Here is a 15,837-nt window from a genome sequence, read left to right on the forward strand (position 1 = left end):
CTTTGATCTGTCGACATGTTCAGATCTTTAAGAAAAGTAGATAATACAATTCACATTTTGAGGATTTAGCTGCTGCTCTGACGGACAATGGGAAATGTTGGGAAATCTCATTAGATATAAAGAATAAAATGTCAGCCACATGTTACTTTGTACCACCCCTGCAAGGTCGTATATGCAGGGACACTAACGCACATAGGGCCATTATATTTTGATTAAAGCGGTTCAGAGTGAAAGCCCACATTCATTTTGAGAATGTAAAACGACTTGCCACCCTGTGATTCCCCATGCAATGTCCCCGACTTTAAATCTGTCTCATCCTCATACTCACCGAGCAGCTCAAATGAAAGTGACCCCATTAGTGATCCAACTCAGTCAGTGAGCGGGGACATTGTAGACCCAGTGACAGCCCAAACCCAATTTGCAACAGGGTGTTAATGTTACAGAGTGAGTGTGTGTGTATTCGAGTGTGCGTTTGTGTGCCACCTTGTCTTCCGGAATTCTCCACACCGCAGCATCCCTTCCAAAACACACACACGCACGCACGCACACACACACACACGCACACGCCCACACACACACACACACACACACACACACACACACACACACACACACACACACACACACACACACACACACACACACACACACACACACACACACACACACACACACACACACACACACACACACACACACACACACACACACACACACACACACACACACACACACAGTATTCCCAGTGCAGGAAGTCATCCGGTTTATGAGGCCACCAATGCTACAACTGGGTGTGTTCGGGTTCAAATAATAATAAAGTTATGTTGTAGTCAAATGACAAAAAAAGGGAGTTTGACCACCTGCCAAAGAATTCTTGATTTTTAGTATTTTAAGACTTGTATGTATTTTCTTGTAATATTTTATCACACACTTTATCTTATAATCACTTATTCTGAGCTCAAGATCCCGTCAAGGAACTATGTTACTAACATGCGTGTGCAACTGGTTTTTGGTATGTTTTTCACAGACAGGTTATTTTTTGTCTATCACTGTGAGATACAGTTCCAAGCTCTTCAAAAAGCTAGTCAGTGGACTTTTGAGCTCAGATCCTTTCAGCATTTAGATCATGACACACAAAATAAACTTCAACTGCGGTGGGTTGCTGCATGCTTTCAATGTGAGCTGAGCCACGTTACAGTAAAGCTTTCACAGAGTGCAAAGGGGGAAATCCACCCACACTGGATTTTTTTTTCTTCATATATCTCAGATGAAAAAAAATAAAATAAAATAACACAAATATTCTGACTAGGAGAAGCTCATTTTAACTGAAGTAACACAGCGTTTTACAGAAAAGCCTATTGCAGACTTGTTTGACAGTAGTCAAGGAAAAAAAAGCTCAAAAGACAAAGGCAGAAACACAAAGATCAGAGCAGTCTTGATATTTCTCTGCTGCTTAAGAGCTCCTTTTCCCTGTAACGTAACCTATGTTGACTCCTTCAACTCCCCCACCTCTCCTCCCAAACCCCCCCGCCAACTCTCTCAACATGGACCATTAATTCTCCCAGCATGCTCTGGGCTTTGTGTGCAGTGGATGGGTGGCAGTGAGAGTACAGAGGGAGAGAGAGAGAGTGATAGAAGGAGAATGGGGTGTATGTGTGTGTGTGTGTGTCTCTGTCTGTGTCTGTGCTCACAAGCGAGGGAAGAGCTGACAGATCTGGCCCAAGGGTTGCACAGGGTTGTGGTTGTGTGTGTGTGTGTGTGTGTGTGTGTGTGTGTGTGTTTGTGTGTGTGTGTGTGTGTGTGTGTGTGTATGTGTGTGTGTGTGTGTGTGTGTGTGTGCGTGCGTGTGCGTGTGTGCGTGCATGTGCGTAGCTAGGTCTGAGTAGGAGCAGAACCCCTGGTTGTCCTGCCTGGTACACAGTAGACCAGGCAGCAGGCTAAAACAGAATCCTGCCAGGGATCAACAACTCTCATCACAACAGCGATGTGAAGGCTCCAGGCAAAGAAAAAAACGTGAGGATGCACAAAATGTACAGATAGATGTAGAGACTGATGCAAACCAGAGCATTGCTGTAGACTACGCTGAAAAAAATAAGCATTGGATGAACTTAAAAAAATATAAGTAATCTTTTACACCTAATATTTTATCTTTGTATAAATGTAAAAAAATATAATTAACCTGAAATACATTTTTTATATTGAATCAAAGCTAAAATATTAGGTGACCGTGTGACAGATAACTTCACATGTTTTAAGTTCATCCAATGCTTATTTTTCTTAGAGTAGGGTGGAATTTTCCAATACTGTTGCAGGAACACATGTTGGCCACAAGGGGTTTCTCACTGCAAAATCATAAATATGAATATATAATTATTTTATTTATTCTGAAGGTTTTCTTAAAAGAGCACCTTAAAGTTAGCCTGGTCCTACCAGCCCACAAACCTAAACTCACTTGAAGGCGGGTGTCTGTTGAAGTTTAAAATTATTGTATATGCCAACCAATCACATAACGTTTGGTCGTGACGTCATGCACCGGCTTCTGCAACTGAAACTTGCGCACATAATTGTTCTCAGCCACTCCCTCAGGTAGCTGGTTGGACAGGCAAAAAATCGGTGGGAGAATTTACAGCGGACTGACTGCTGAAGGGAAATTAAAATTGAGCGGAAGTATGTAGGGGGGCCTGGTACGCTTTGAGACTCAATGACCACACAAATCCCAAACACAGAACCACTACATACAAGCATGTTTGGTGCAAACATTTCTAACTAGCTACAGCTAAATAATGCAACAGAACTTAACTGGAAAGTCACAGAAAATGCCAATCAACCAAATTACATACATACACGGCACACTCACAGTCCTGACAAGAATTCTAATGGAAAAGCAGACGAAAACAACTTTGTGGGAAGACCCTGGTTATGTAGGGCATACTGTACATACAACCGCGGAAACAATTAAGACACTAGTCTGGATTTTTCTTCAATCTTCATCTCTACATTACTTCATGGAAATGCTCTTAATGACAATATTTTTGGGGGAATTTAGAAATGTTGTCAGAATTTTATAGTATGAAGCCAAAATGCTCATTCTACTTGAACATATGCCTGTACATAGTAAACCGAGAGACACTCAGTGCGTTTACATGCAGACTCATAATCGGGTAACTAAACGAATAAGACTTCAACAGGACTTTTAAACTGCATGTAAACACCTTTATCCGATCTACTTCGCACACAAATCGGCACAATAACGGACAAGAGAAGTCGGATAAGAACACCTAGATAACTCATTCATTGTCGGCATTCTCTCTGCATGTATGATCGGACATCGCATATCGGAGTTTGCTTCTGCTTCTGCTCGAGAATCCCTTCAGAGGATTTCACAAGGAAGTGGAAGGAGACAACGTAAAAAAAATAGTAGGGTTATTGCATAGACAGTATATAAAAATATAAATATAAATAAATATGTATATATATATATATATATATATAATAATTTATATATATATATATATATATATATATATATATATATATATATATATATATATATATATATATATATATATATATATATATATATATATATATATATATATATAAATTGCCGGAAGGGAACCGAACGTGGCTCTTAACCACTTGTTGAAAGGGCTACAGCGCCACCTAGCATAGTGGAGACAGCCATGCATCGGACATTTATCCGATTACTGAAGGGCCATGTATACTCAGACAAGTACGAGTGTCTAGTTCGGAATATGTCTTAATCCAATCTAGTTGTGCCATGGAAACGCAGTTTAAACGAGTGTTTATTTGGAGAGGTCTCTTAATTTTTTCCAGAGCTGTATGAGATTACTCTCATCCCTCTCAAAAACATAAGTAAAAATAACACGGTTCACACAATGATCTGTTGTGACCATCAGTAACACAGAACTTCCGCCATGTTAACTGTTGCCTTTAAAATAAATCTACAGTATTTTGCTGCAGCCTCAAAAAAACAAATAGTACAATGGGACCAAATTGCATTTTCCTTTGCTCTGTGGTGAATACTTTTAATTGTTACTATCGACAGTTTTACCATTTTAATTAATTGCGTATAATTGTTGAACAATGTCCACCTAAGCAACATCAGAATTTAAGTGTATGTGTACTGCGCTATGTGAGCTAACTGACATGAAGGAAAACAGCAGGATGCCTAAAATGTTTCTCACTCCTTAAATGTTTAGTGCCACGGCGGGATAGACTGAGTTATGGTGCAAATACATTGATTGGCTTCTGCTCTATACAGCTCTGGAAAAAAATTAAGAGACCACTCCAAATTTTCAGTGTCTCTTTAGAGGCATATGTGTCTCTTTAGAGGCATATGTTTAAATCAATCAATCAATATCCTTTATTTAACCAGGTAAAATTCCTTGAGATTAAAATCTCTTTTTCAAGAATGACCAGGGGCCTCATTTATAAAGCTTGCGGCGCACAAAAAGCTTGCGTAGACGGACAGAAATGTACGGGAATTTGTGCGGTGGCAAACGTTGGTATTTATAAAAACATTCTTTACGGAGAAATGTGCGTATTCCCACGCCAACGTTCGACCATGCGTAGAGCTACCGCAAGGTTTTCCTGACTCGGGCAATCAGCGACACTCAATGGCAACACCACGAAATAAAGCTCAGTCATCAGAAAAACACAGACAAATGATGCTTAGCACCCTATATATTTAGTCAATTAAATGTATAAGCTTACCTAGTTGCGAATAGGCTATATGGCTACTGTAGTCTATGGCATGCAGTTGTGATGTAGGTTGAATTACTTCAAGTAGCCTAGGTCTACATGTTTTGGTTATATTGTATATGTGGAATCCATAGGTTGAATCTTATAGCGCTACTTTATAATAATATCCTATACTATCCTATAGTCGGGAGGTGTTTCCGTGAGTGGCCAGCGGGAGAGTACATTTTAAGAGGTGTGTAAAAAGTAGTTTTGTACAAAGTTAAGCCCAACAGTTATTAATTAAAACTGTATATTTCGTTAGATAAAATCATGTTATAAATTGAGCTAATCATTAAACGCATCTCTTTCCCATAAATATTCACCCTGGAAGATATAATTATAATCTGACGTTGTTGGAAATGTGTGGATCTCACGGGAGATAAACAATTATCTCGAATAGACTATAGGCATTATTTCACTTGTCACACCATTTTATATAGGCCTACAGGTACACTAATACGCGAAACTGCTTTACAAAGACTATAACGACTGTGCCAATCATGATATGTGATAAGCGTGCGCACGTGTGTGTGTGTGTGTGTTTGTGTGACAGTTACTGCAGCATATGCACGTCACAGGCTTTCTTCCTTCCCAGTCGCTTTCTTTGTGGCCGGTTGCCTCCCTTTTTTCCTCATGCCAGTCAAAATTCTGTGCTTATTAAGAGCGTCATCATATTCAGGAGCTATTTAGCATTCGCCATGTATGGTAGATTGTGGGATGAAACTGGGAGGTGAAGTGGGAGGACACAGGGTGGAGATCATCAGCGCACAATTCACCACAGGTGGGTAATTATAAAGGGAAGATTGCGTGCCGCACAGTTTTATACATCTGATTTTTTTTTTGCGCAGCACATTTTTGGCTTTGTGCGGACGCAATGTTTTAGGATGGTTTCTACGCACACCGTTATAAATGAGGCCCCTGGCCAAGAAGGCAGCACCATGATAAAATAAGAACAATCAACCACAATTCTCATACACCACATTCAACATCAATTAAAGTACAATACAAGATCAGGGACAATACTATATGAAGATTGAAATGAGTACAGTTAAAAATGAAATAAATAAACTGGTCGTTATCAGAAAATAGCTTTACAAACAATTGCATTGACCAAGAGAACTATCTTCTCTGTCCTTCAGGATTCCTTTGAATTATCCCAAGGTGACCAGCTCTGGCAGCTTCAGCTGCTTTTGCACAGTGTTCCAGGCAGAAGGCGCAGCATATTTAAAGGCCTTTTTCCCTAACTCAGTTCTAGCTCTGGGTACCAACATCTGTAACACATCCCTAACGTTTAATTTAACAGTTTAACAGCTGTTCGCTAAACGAAAGGGGCTTACGTCACCTTGTGCATCGCTCTGATTGGTTGTAGTGCTATCCAACTGCGTGCAGTGGCATTTGAAATGCACGAGTAGGAGCCGCCCCTTGAGTTGGAAATTACTATTGATCGTGGCCAGACCCTCTATCGTTCAAGATATCAGGGTCTGGATTTCCAGGCCATCAATCTGGTGCATTTTGAGAAGAATACTAAGGGTAAATCAGCTGTGTCCTATGTGAGCTATTTAGTACTATTTTCTGGAATAATTTGGGGACACAGAATTACCAAAAAGCAGAAAGAAAAAATGTATCTCTCTGTGAAGTTTTTTTTTAATACAGTATAGCTCAATATAGGCCCCTGATCTTCGTAGCCACGAACAATGTAATTTAAAAAATATCAAAAATGTACTGGTGCCAGATCTCTCTAAGCCCTCCCCCCCCCACACCTACTAAGGTTAGGGGCCTGTAATGAGCAAGTCAATTGTTTCTTTTTTTAAATAAAGTTGTTCGGGGCCTTCAAAGATTAGGAGCCTATATTGAGCCAGAATGCCATGGCGATCTACCCACAATGCGTAATGGGCACCCCTGGTCTACAGTATCAAATGCCTTAGAAAGATCAATAAAAACAGCAGCACAATACTTTTTACAATCCAGTGATTCAATTATATCATATCATTAACAACTTTTAATGTTGCAGTAATTGTGCTGTGTCGTTTTCTAAAACCTGACTGGTGTTGGGATAAAATATTATTCACGTCTAAAAAGTCTTTCAGTTGGTCACTGACACACTTTTCAAGGACTTTAGCTAAAACACATAGTTTAGAAATAGGCCTGTAATTGTTTAAAACTGTAGGATCACCTCCTTTCAACAAAGGCAGGACATATGCAGATTTCCAAATGTTAGGAATCTAATTATTAGAAAATGTCAGATTAAAAATGTGGGTAAGAGGTTCTGCTATAAAGTCTACAGCCAACTTAAAAAATAATGGCTCAAGCTTGTCAGGACCTGCAGGGTCCAAATGTTTTAGGGCTCTATAGACCTCAATTACGTCCAGTGGAACAATATTAAAAGATTGTCATTATTTGGGAGTGGAACAGTCAATAAAAGTAGAAGAGGTGCTGAGAAAAACATGCTGACAAGTTGGTGCAAGAATAATCCAGTCCGTCAATGACATTGCGTGACGTTGCACGTAAACAGGAAGAAACAAAACATTTGGTGAAACAAAACATTTGGAATAAATGAATTAAACTCCGGACTAGTCAGCGGCTAAAAAGAAATGGATTACAGTTTCAAACATCAGCATCCAAAGATAGAAGCACTTTCCTTTGTCATCGGAAATTTGGACCCATCAAAATCAACGATGTGTCAGCGTTCTAGCAGGCCCGGGAGAACAGCGCTTCTTCGTCCTGACAGACCTCAGTTCCAGGTCCTCCACAATCAGCGACAATGCAGGATACACCGCACAGATGATCCAATTCCACAGCACGACGGACGGGCTCCCATTCAAACGGGCTTGTTTGTGTCTGGTCTGGCCACGCTTTAGTAAAGCGTCAATTTGAATGCTCAGACTGAGACAGTTTCCAAACTGCGTTTCCAGTCACGGATCTTCAGACTGACCAACAACGGGCATTAAGTGGCTGTATTCTCCGAACAACTTGCAAATTGGTCGGTAGGTTATGTTGAAAATGAACAGATGTATCCTTAACACTGACACTAACCACTCACACTTAAACACACACAGGTTACACAGGTAGTCAGTCACACAGGTACAGGCGTGCTGCCATCTTGGATTCCGGGACTCAATGTTTGAGTAAAATAACATTTAGATTTTATAATATCACCTACTGACAAGACAACATTTATACCAAATTCATAAAAAATATATTGTCATGTAGAGCATTTTCAATAAGTAATGTAGAGATGAAGATATAAGAAAAATCCAGATTGGTCTCTTAATTTTTTCTGTGGGTGTATATTATAAAATCACTGTCGGAAAAATGCTATCTTTAGTGGGTAAAAAAAGGATATGGTTAAGTTGGATGAATTGAAAGACATTTTGTTGAAGGAATAACCCGATTGGTGAGTGGTTGTCATAATAGTTATAAACATGCGCCAGTCAAACATGTCAGAGACTTTGGTTTGATGCTCATTGGGTTAGACAGGCCTCTTCTGCAATCATTTTTCAACACTACAAGAAAGAACAAACTAGAAAAGCCCACTGAATAACAACAGCTTATCTCAACAATGAAACATGGAGGGAGTAGCACACAGTACTGGCCACTAGAAAATGAAAAAACAATCAATCAACTCAATACTACACATTTTTCACAGAGGAGTATAATGTTGCCTGTTGTTTTCTGGTACACACCTTCACTATGACCCTAAACAAAGCAACAGAGATGCTAATATGTAGTAATTTATTGCCCATCACTAAAATGTGTGAGAATGAACGTGTGTGTTGTGTAGAGCTATAGGTGTGGGCTAGTAAAAGAGGGAGAGAGATAAAAAGGTGAGAGCAGCATAAAGCAAAGCAAAAAGGTTTTCTTGACCGCTGTCTAAAGGACCGCTGTGATGACTCTCTTTCATCAGCCATTTTTGTTTCATTTTTTCCCCCTCCCGTCAGCTGTTATAATGCTGCCTGCCTGTACACGGCAGTAGAGACACACCCCAAAACAACACACAGCGGCATTCTGGGGCCCGGCGATAAGCAAACAGTAGCCTACACCACTAACGTTTAACAAGGCACGTTATAAAGACACACTTAAAATAACCATCTATCCCATACAAAAAGAAGATACAAATATTGATTGATTGAATCAAGACTATTGTATACAAACTCTTCTGAACAGCAATCACTGTGTACACATACAGTAAGTCAATTTGGATGATTACACATTGAATGTCCATCCAGTGCCCAAGATCGACTTGACTCACTTGCTTTACCATGACCTGACCCAAAATTGCGCAGAATGAGACCACAAAGTGAAAATCCCCCTACATAGAGGGAGTAGAGAGGAGTCAACAACTGGGTAGAATGACTGAAGTGTTGGTCAAACAACAATGTATACATAAAGTCTAACTGACATTATTAAAGGTTCAGTAAGCGGAATGGTCGGTTTAGCTGACTTCCTGACAGTGACTGCAGTTAGCAGTCCCCTCGCTCGTCCCCACGTCACCACATTAATGCACTGCAGTCTTCAAGCAGCGAGTTATCTAGCATCATCTCAGATCCATAAGTGTGATAAAACATGATAAAAACCATCAAAACAGAAATTGGGAAGGATTTTTACCTGCTCCGCCATTGTAGGCGCATACACTTTCACCGATCTGTCGCTCTGCACGTGCACCGGCAGTGAGACGGGTGCCGGTGTATAGCGTTCTCTCTTCTGATTGGTTATTAGTAGTGGGATCCCTGAAAAGTTTATTTGCCGATTACATGCAGAGCGAGTGACTGAGAGATCGGCTTTATGAAACGGGCACACTATATAAGTGATCACTGTACAAATAAAGAGCGATTTAACACTTATATTAACATAAATAAATCGCATACTTCACCTTTAAAGTCTAACTGACATTATTAACTATAAGCTATGGATCGTGATGGCTGCCTTATTGGTGCTGTAGGGGAAGCGGTGGACTCTCACCTTTTTTTGACCGGGGTTTCCACAGTTATCTACCAAACTAGCGATACAAACCAATTCACACTTCACCCTCAGCAACACCCACATAGTGTGAAGGTGAAGGGATAAACAGCTGATTCAAAGGACATACAGTGTGGTGACTTAAAAGTTGTATTGGTAAGTGGAAGAATGTGTTATTCTTATCTAATAAACGTACACACTCAATCATATGGATTTTTTTTTCTGAGTAAACAAGTTCTGCCTAGGCATTCTGTCTGCTGTGTGTTTTTCTGCTTTGGCAAGTAACTGCATAGAAATAACAAGGAAAGTAAAGTAAACTTTTAGTTTTCTTTCATCTTGTACACCCTTTGCTCTCTCTTTCTCTCTCTCTAACATTAAACCAAATGACCATCCCTCCAATAAAATAGAATCAAATAATCTCCTCAAGTCTGACTGTTCATTTGTTCAGCGTGTTGACTGTAATCTGTTATATTCAGTCAAATGAATATGTTGAGAATATTACAGCATTTCAATATATTGACAAACCTGTCACATACAGCATTAGCTTGTGATAACATAATGATAAAAGCGGATGTAAAATCACAGCAGAATTTGCATATGAATCCACTCAGTTTAGCTTTTTATGTCAAATTGACATGACAAACTATAATAACATCTGGTAACACTTTGCAATAAGGCTATAGTAATGATCTGTTAGTTAATGCTAAGTTAAAGACCGACTTCACCAGTTGGAATATGAAGGTGTATTGAACTCGGAGATCCTATTTAGTATAAATGTGCAAAAAAAAAAAATTAAATCGGATCATCCTAGCCTGAGAAAAGGCAGAAATAGTGTTATATGGTCTCACTGTCTAACCCTACAGTTTCCTTCTTGTGACATCACAGTAAGGGTTAGGATTAACAGGACAGCTGGGCCAAGGGAAGATTTAGGGAAGACTGAGGGAAGAAAAACCTGATTCATTATATTATAATAGTGATTTTATAATGATAGAACACCGGTTCCGTATGGGTGAAGTATTCCTTTAATGTTATTAATGGTAAGTTACCTAGTTTATCCCTAGTAAGCATTAAGTAAGTGTTAATGCATAGTTATTTACGGTTAGTTAATACTTTGTTAACTAATGCTTGGTTAAGCATAAACTAAGCTTAACATTTAGTTAATGCTTAGTTTATTTTCATTAAGAATTTACTAAGAATTTCTTAACAGTAAAGTAATGTTTAGTAAATAATAATTAAGCCTTAATTAAGTGTTAACTAACAGTTAATTCATGTACCCTTATTGTAAAGTGTTACCTACAATCTTTTAGAGAAATCGATGCTCTTATGTTTATGTAGATAAACTATTGTACACAACTCTTTTTTGGGTGGTTCACTGCAGATGTACCGGGGGGGATCAATTGTCTCATTTAACAATAAGAAATGCTGTGAATTAACAAACACACCCAATGATAAACGTAACGCCAGATATGTCAAATGAGAAAAAGGGAAGCTTTGGCAGTTTGACAGTTGTTGAATAAACAGGAGAAATGCTCCCAGCCAATAGAATGACTTGGAAGTATGTGGGAGGGCTTTGTGGAAGATATACACTGAGCAGACGCATAAGACAGACAAAGAAATATTGACAGAGTTAAACTGTGAGAGTGTATGTCTAGGGGAATGGGGAATATGGGTAGGCGTGGGAATAAAGGGGGGGGGGAGAGGGATTGTTTGTGTGTTCAATATCACGCTCTGTCAGAAGCAGTAATATCTCTTCCATTTCATTAGTTGCGATACATGAATAGACTTGACATCAACCGGCGCCCGCTCTGCTGATTGAAGAAGAAGTGCGTCAGCTTTGGAGAAACATGGCGCAGCATCATGGATCCAGTTTGCATTTTGTAGCCACTGATGATTGTAAAATGTAAAACCTGCTGTGCTGTATCGTAAATCACAGCCCGGTTTATATCCGCAATCGGCAGCAGATAAACAACACAGTTTGTAAATCAATGGCAGGGACTCACTAGCGTATGGGCGTATTAGATAATTGCGATTTTCCCCAGCTTCTGGCATGGTCATGAACGCACCTAACACTAGAGCTGTCACCGACTCAGAATTGTATTAGGTCTATACGCGATACTATTCGTCAATCAGAAAAGTGCTTTTGAGTTATTAGGCCTGCCGTCTACAAATACATGTGAGATGCCTGCGGGCTAGAAAGGGTTTGGTTTGTTTAAAAGGCTTTACTACACCAGTACTACGCCGAATGGAGGAGCATCAATACAGTGAACGCAAACATTTGAATCCGCATTGGTTCTTCGCTTTTGCCATTTCCAGTTTAGTTTTGTCACTCGCTCAAGAAAGATGCTCAAGGTGAATGCTCACTATGTTCTGTCAATGGTTTTTGACGTGACACTGGCCTGGCATGATTACGTCAGGGTTTTGCTTTAATTCTGTTTCATTGATAATGCACAATGACTGACCGAAAAAAATTAAAAATTATAATAATCGCGACTTGAAGAATTTACGTCTGCTGCGTCGGTTCAGATTGATGATTCCAATGATGGACTTGGGCAGCGCTACCAAACAGCATGGATTTGGAACCAGCTCAACTTTAACTCCAGATTATTGTCCACTTTGATAAACTAGAAAAAATAGCACCAGTTGTCTTTAATGCCCATAGTAAACTGTTGGTAGTTAGCTTGGGGCTATACACAGGAGCAAAATTAAAGTATGGACAGTGAAGCGGGGCGGATCCTTACCAGAGCTGACAGTGCCATCCTTGTTGATAAGGGCCAGCACACAGGGGAGTGGATGACTGGCTTTCTGCTGGACCTTGTCACTGGTCAGCAGTTTGAGCTGCTGCGACGTGATTGGTGGAAAGCGGTAGAACTGGAAGGTGAAGTAGACATTGTCGGGCCAATCAGGACCCACGCCCGCCGTCGGTATTCTGTCAGAGAGACGGAGGGAAGAAGGAGGAGTCAGAAAATAACATGGAGGACATAAGAAAGTTTATTTGCCATTGTGTTGCTACAATATAAATTTGTGTTGCACTCTCATTAAAACAGCAACAAACAAAGTTATAATCACACCAACATAAGACAATGACAGACAAATCAATTCAGACACACGTTAGCAAGATACAACTGCCGTCAGTAGTAGGCTAAAAATTAAAAGAGTTATTTTCAATATTGCACATTATAGTCCTTGTCAGTGACTGTTTGGTGTGTGTGTGTGTGTGTGTGTGTGTGTGTGTGTGTGTGTGTGTGTGTGTGTGTGTGTGTGTTTGCGTGCGTGCGTGCGTGCGTGTGTCTAATGCTGGCTAGTCCTGCAATATTTTAAAGTGGCAATGCTGGGTGTAAATAAAATGCACACTGATTGATTTACCAACGTGAATACAATCATCTAAACACTTACGGTGATACTTTTATTACTAAATCTGTGAGTAGAGTGGTATTCATATTTGAAATGTCATTAAGAAACCTAGTAACGTAAATCTTACTCACTTCAACTAATGATTTACCTTAGACAATTCCAGGAAATAAAATATCAAATGTGCGTGTCTTGCACATCCTACCAGAGTCAGTAATTCAGCTTTGCAGCCACTTAAAAGTGAAAACCCAATAATTAAAATGAGGATCAGAACACAGGGAGGTAAATCACAACCTAAAGGTGGCTATAAATTGGACTGCTGATTGAGTTGGTACTAACTCAGCACTACAGATTCATAATAAGTGGGTAGCTTGACTCCTTTAGTCCATTTTACGGACATTTAATTTAAGTTTTTCTGATAATTTTGGCTGTGTTCATGCATATGGCATGAAATCTGGTAAGAAAGTGTATTTTTATATCATAATGTTATTTCCAGCTCAGCTCCTACAGTAAGGCTAAAATACACTGTATACAAACAAGAGTTACATTCAGACTGCTAAGGTCCATACAACGTCCATTAACACCCATTCAAACACCATTTTTTCAACCCACTGCCATTAAAGCATAATTGATGCATTTTTTTTATATCTGGGTGTCAATCTGGGATTTTACCTTGGAATTGATAATTTTTACTACTCTCCACCATATTACGTCATTTTTACCATATTTGGCATATGGAGAAAAAACATGCTATTTACACTGTTCCTGGCTAGTTCACTGTTCACTTCTGGATAATAAAAAAAAGTGGAAAATGTACATGGACTGCAGGTGAGGTTATTTTCCTAACACAGAAATTAAATTTATGATGAATACTGATGTTGGTTTAAAAATCAAGTCTAAAAAAGTTGGAAAAATATCGATGTATAATATTCTTTATAGCTACCTTTTTGAAAAGTCCATTTTACGTACCTTAGCGGTGTGAGTGTCAGTTTATAACACTGTACAAAAAATAATAATGCCTAAAAATCTGTTTTTTTAAATCCAAAATACGATGGCATCATGACAAAAACCTGTCAATTAAAGGGTTAAAATCTTTTAAAATTCATGAATATTTTATATTAATAGTTAGGTAAGATGTAGGGGAAAAGACTTGGCGAAAAAAAAGTAAAAGAAATAAAGAATGTATAACAATTTTTATAGCTACCTCAATGAAATGTCCATTTTACGGACCTTAGTATTTCACACTGCACAAAAAATAATAATGCCTGAAAATCAGTTTTCCTGCTCATCATTGACATATCCCAGGCCTAATAAATCAACACAAAAAAAAATAGTTTGCATGTAGTATTTTGAAAATAATAATTTTTTTCAGTTTTTTTCATCTAAAATTCGATGGCATCATGACTAAAACCTGGCATTTAAAGGGTTAAATCTTTTAAAATTCATGAATATTTAAAATTAATAGTTAGGTCGGATGTAGGGGAAAAGAATTGGCAAAAAAATAATGTACAATTTTTTATAGCTACCTCAATGAAATGTCCATATTACGGACCTTAGCGGTACAAGTGTGCCTAATCTTATAACGGGCCCTAAGGGTTAAAAAATAGAAGCAGCATCGACATCAGCGCACACGCACACACACGCACACACACACACACACACACACACACACACACACACACTTCAAGCTGCTAATGGCATTGGCCACCAAAAAGTCTACAACTATTCAATATAGCACTGAAAACACATTTGTATGGTGGACAAGGGGTGAGTTTTTTCCTGTTTCCATGTGATGATCTAATTAACAATCAGTCATTTTCTAATTGATAATGAGGACAAAAGAAAAACAAGCTGGAGTGTGCTGGTAGACCCCCCCACAACCACTCACTGCAGATTCTAATACAAGTGTTGTGTGACCTGCCAATCAATCACACACTCCCGATATTCCGCTGCTCCATCTTCACAGAGGAGTGGACATTTATATTCATTCATGTAAACAGAAATATTGATAATTATAGCACCTGGTGGAGAGGTAGAAATGACAGTGCTTATCCATGGGCTCCCATTCTACTGCTGCTGCGGCTGCCTAAATCCCTTCCTGACAGGCCCGTTTGTCATAATCATGTAATGTAATGTGGTATGTGTATGTGGTTTCAGGATGCCCTAAGGTGGTCTTGACAACAACAACATGAAAAATCAAATAAGCTTCCATAACTACACAATACACAGATATTAAAGTAAAAAATCCATACTTTCTGATATTAAAATGTCTGTTTTGTTACCCTGTCTCCTGACTGATAATATGCTGGGAGTCTCGAAAAATACCCAGAGGCTGTGTTATATTTACTGTTGTAATCTTACAAGATGACTAGATTCTAGTATCAAAGTCGTCTTCCTGCAGTAAAGGAAGGGGATTTAATTGCCAACCTGTAGGAAATAAAGCAGGAACTGATGCTGTGCAGGGGGAAACCTGGAGGCAGAAAACGTGTTACATCCAAGCTCCAACCACAGCGATTTCTACCAGCATCCAATGCGGAAGTGACACACATTGCAGTAGCTTCCGGTGGCCACTACGAGGTAGTACCAAAAGTGAGCAATTCTTCGTCTGAAGCACACACACCAGAGCCGGCCCGAGGCATAAGCGAACTAAGCGGAACTAAGGGGCCCCCTCCAAAAAAAAAGAAGTGCACCAGATTCATGCATTTCACTTTAAAAAGGTTAAAAAAAACTCCCGGGGGGCATACCCCCGGACCCCCCTAGGAGGGTCTG

The 15,837-nt window shown here is 39.3% G+C and overlaps 1 protein-coding gene across 1 annotated transcript in view; it reads right to left on the bottom strand.

The window, feature by feature from the left end:
• nphp4 (nephronophthisis 4) overlaps positions 1-15,837 on the bottom strand; it is a gene marked incomplete at both ends in the record, with an annotated part of 214,761 nt that overhangs the window by 56,822 nt on the left and 142,102 nt on the right. The window contains one exon of the mRNA XM_080030989.1: positions 12,459-12,646. Within this exon, the coding sequence (XP_079887115.1) occupies positions 12,459-12,646 (188 nt within the window). The remainder of the gene's footprint in view (positions 1-12,458; positions 12,647-15,837) is intronic.

The sequence above is a fragment of the Ammodytes marinus genome (assembly GCF_949987685.1).
Source record: "Ammodytes marinus genome assembly, chromosome: 7".
NCBI lineage: Eukaryota > Metazoa > Chordata > Actinopteri > Uranoscopiformes > Ammodytidae > Ammodytes > Ammodytes marinus.